The 4202-nt window shown below is 32.9% G+C and overlaps 1 protein-coding gene across 1 annotated transcript in view; it reads right to left on the minus strand.

The window, feature by feature from the left end:
* Positions 1 to 3420, minus strand: part of LOC115998266 — a 5951-nt gene extending 2531 nt beyond the window's left edge. The window contains exons 1-3 of the mRNA XM_031237787.1: positions 3100 to 3420; positions 2510 to 2936; positions 1310 to 1437 (exon numbers count right to left, since the gene is read on the minus strand). Of these exons, the coding sequence (XP_031093647.1) occupies positions 1310 to 1437; positions 2510 to 2936; positions 3100 to 3183 (639 nt within the window). The 5' untranslated portion in view covers positions 3184 to 3420. The remainder of the gene's footprint in view (positions 1 to 1309; positions 1438 to 2509; positions 2937 to 3099) is intronic.
* Between the last annotated feature and the right edge of the window lie 782 nt (positions 3421 to 4202).

Here is a 4202-nt window from a genome sequence, read left to right on the forward strand (position 1 = left end):
GGGGGGGGGGAGTTGGAATGGCTCATTGGATGATGGGTCTGATCCTGGTATGACTTAAATGAAACATATGGGCATTGCATATTTTGAAGGTAATAAAGACTACACCATTTTAGGTCGTGGAAATGAATAGAGGATAAGCAAATGACTTATAAAAAAAAAATAAGATAAGAAATTAAGAATGCTATCAATTCTTTGAAATACGGGCTAAATATGTAACTTTGATGATGTATAAATGATATCAATTCTTTGAAAGTGATGTTGAATTTGAACTTAGAAGATGCCCTGGAATGGGAGTCTCTCTTAGACCAGATGATAAACTGATACATGCTGGGGCCATGATTTTTAGGAAGTCTTATTTTATTATATTACATAGTTTAGATATTAATAACTTACTAAATAGTTACTAGAAACTAATAAATACTCTGTAGTGATTTAGAAATTACTAAATAGTTATTTAACTTATTACTCTTAGGATCGAGCCTCAGTGGAGGCAATACCAACTCTTTGTGTTTCAACAGGTTGAGAAAGTATGTATGAACAGATACTACATTGTAATAGAGTTAGATGTATTCAAAAACTTATTACTCTTAGTCTTCGAATTAATTTAGGTAGTTTAATTATTTAGAAGTAAATTGAAAGATTTCAGCAGATTACTTAGCTTATTTAGCCACTCTATGAGTCTCAAATGCCTGTTATAGTTTTGAGCCTGTTTATGTTATGTTCTCCCGTCATGGGCAAGAAAACATAAGGAAAAAATGAAAAGAAAAAGAAAAGAAAATGGGAAACATAGAAGTAAGGGAATTGGGGAAACTAGAAAACAATGCCAATTATTAGAAAGAAATCAGGGCCAATCCAGTAATTAAAAGGAATCAAAGCCTGGAAAAGAAGGTTTTATTTTTAGACTGGATTGGATTTGTATGGTTAATTTTGAAAAAGTTTGAATATAACCATGGGTTTTCCTTTCCAAAAATAAAAGAAAAAAAAAACAGACGTTACCAGACAAGTAAGAGATCCAAATAATTGCACATAGAATCTTGAACAGATAAGATTTCATATAAGTATATAACCTGTTTTGCCTCAATGAACTTTACATAGGACCAGTTCCTTAAAGGAAAGTAAGACCAGCGAGTTGGCATAAAGTGCATACAAGATTAATAAAAAGCTTAACCACAATGTTTTAAGGGTAAATTAATGTTTAATTAGTGTTTTGCTTTTGAAACGGCTACCAAGAACTGGCATTGAGTTAATACACAATACACCAAAAGCGTGCCATGATGCATATAGGATGAAATGGATTGGATATTCTTACCTTCTGGTTTTCCTTCTCTTTGAGCTCAATCTGCCTCATCTCCAGTTGAACATACTTGGGAGCAGATATACTAACACTGACAGGGCCCTTTCCCTTGTTCTGAATCAATAGTGAAAGGTCTGGGGATTCTGGCAGGATATAAATTGTATAGACAGGTTATATAAAGAAGAAGAATCGTGTAATTCACAAATAATGCATTCAACAAGGAATTGTATTGAGAACAATTGCAAAGGCATCCTCTTGTAATCAGAGAATAAGCAAGTTGATTACTTGTTGTCACACTGAATAGAGTAAAAGGTTCTTTTCAGGTTGAGAATGGCATTTGGAGGACTCCGGATAACCCCAAAACAGGTAATGCATAAGTAATTCCCTAATGACCACAGCACCTAAACACTCCATAAGGAAGTGAATCCCTTGAGAACAGGTGAGGCTGAAACCAAAAATTCAAAGAAAGACCTCTGTGCATATTCCATACCATATTTGGTCTCTTTCTCATATTTAGCCAGCAACCAGCGAGTTATATATTCAAATTTCAGGGGCTAGTTGAATTTTAAATAGTACCAAAATAATGCTTAGTTTATATTCTTAAACACACTGATAAGTGGTACTATGACTTTCTTATTTTGAGTTGTTTTCTTAGATCACCACAGAAAGTAAATAATAGGTGCATAGAAGTTCCAAGTGCATTAAAGAAATGAAAATTAATTCAAAGGAAAAGGAAAATATTTAAACTTTACATATATTTATAAACATACTGCTGTGTCTAGATGGGTGGGAAGCAGGAGGAAAGAAATTGAGAGAGGAAATAGGAGAGGAAGAAAATTTGAGATGAGAGGAACAATGGGAGGACTACGAATGAGAAGGGTGTGAAACAGAGTTGGTGAGAGCATTAAATAGAAGAGGTAAGGTGTAGGGACTAGGGATAGGTGAACAGCAAAGGGCAACTTTCCTCCCCATTTTCTTCCCATTTTGGGATGTAATTAAATAGAAAGAGGGACTATTTTCTCTTCATTTTCTTTCCAATCGAAACAAGAGAATTTAAAATTTTCCACCTCGTTTTCGAACCATCCAAACACAGCATACGAGTCCCATAATGGGATTAATGGCAAATTCATGATATAGAAATGATGAAACGGATATGGAAATTTATGATCTACCAATAAACAAGAGAAAAAAGGTATAACAATGTGAATGGCATACCATTTCCTGGAACCCTTAAACAAGCAACCAGTGATTCCTCCTCAATATTGCAACTGAAAGATGAATCGCATTCTTCACCTCGAATGCCATCCTTCCTCCCAGAAGACAATGTCACCTCATTTCCCGACTCTGAACCCGACCCACCTATGGCCTTCACTTTCTGCTCACCCTTCTTCTCAGAAGCATGATATCCAGAATCTTTTATGTCAACTTTCTTGTCATCCTTACTCCCAGAACTTCTAACATTAGCTCCCACATCTTTCTCAGCTCCCTTAGAATCTACTTGTTTACTCGAATTATCCTTTCCCAAATCAACAATCTTTTCATTACCACTGTTTATCCGGCCTAATTCCTCAGTCACGGTATCATTACTTTTCAACGATTCCGCACTAGTCGTATCTAGAACATTATTGGAAGTTGTATTAACCTAACGTTGAAAACCCAATTCCAATGAGATACAATACCAAGAATGCAAATGCACAAACACATTATGGGCAATTAAAATCCCCATATTGAAATTTGAATTTAAAAAAAAAAAACCTGGATTTAATTTATTCTCAAGTAAAGATCGTATCTTTCCGTTAGATTACCTGTGAATCAGCATCCACGGAGCAGAAAACGAGGAGAACTAGGAACCCAAACAACAGCAATGTATGAAGATATATTATCTTCATCTTTCGATAAAAAAAATCCCAATTTGTCGTGGGCTTTGTGGTTTCCTATTTTGTTTCAGTATCTGAAACAGGGCATCAGAAATGGTAACCCGGATCGAATCTAGTAAAGCTTAGGAAGCGTAATGATGAGAGAAGGAGAAAGAATCTAGCTAGGGCATTGATGGAGGAGTAAATCTAGATTATAGGTTCCAGGCGGGAGAAAGGAAAGTAGAAAAAGAAACACAGCGAGCGACTTGCAATTCTTCCGGAGCACCGCCGCACCGTTTACTAGTTGACTAAAATTTAGTGGCCCCAATTTTTATTTTTTTTTTAGACTTCTGTATTTTGTTTTTTCTCTAACGTAGTCTTGTAACTTGACTTTTTTATTATAATAATAATAATAATTATAATAATAATAATAATAATAATAATAATAATAATAATAAACGCGTGAATTTTTTATAAGTTTAGTTACAGTCTTACCGATGGTTAATAAATGTCTTTTAAATTATAAATGTGATGTGAATACTAGCAGAGATTAAATTTATAAGGAAAATATTATTATTATTATTATTATTTTGTTCTTAGCTGGTAAATAATTACAATTACAATGAGATAAATCAACTTAAGGCTAAAATTTTTCACATTAAAAGTAACAGTAATGTTATCAAACTACAAAGTATTTGACTATTATTATTATTATTACTAGTTTTATACGCGCATTGCGCGAATGCGTTATGCCCAATGTTTATATTTAAATAAATATTTGAAAGTATATCAATGCAAGATTATATAAGAGAAGTTTATACATGGTAATTGAATGTCGAATTTTTTTATTTAAATATCTAACTCAAAGTATATGAATCCAAGATAATATAGAAAATTCATTATAATTATTACTAAAATAAATGTTTGCAGCCTTGTAAAATCAATAGTCTAAATATTTGGTCTAAAAATGATAGTCTAAATATTTGGTCTAAAAATGATAATATAAATAAATACTACTTTTAATTTGAATTTTTCTAAGTGTTCTTAATTCT

This window comes from Ipomoea triloba, chromosome 12, assembly GCF_003576645.1.
Source record: "Ipomoea triloba cultivar NCNSP0323 chromosome 12, ASM357664v1".
NCBI classification, from domain to species: domain Eukaryota; kingdom Viridiplantae; phylum Streptophyta; class Magnoliopsida; order Solanales; family Convolvulaceae; genus Ipomoea; species Ipomoea triloba.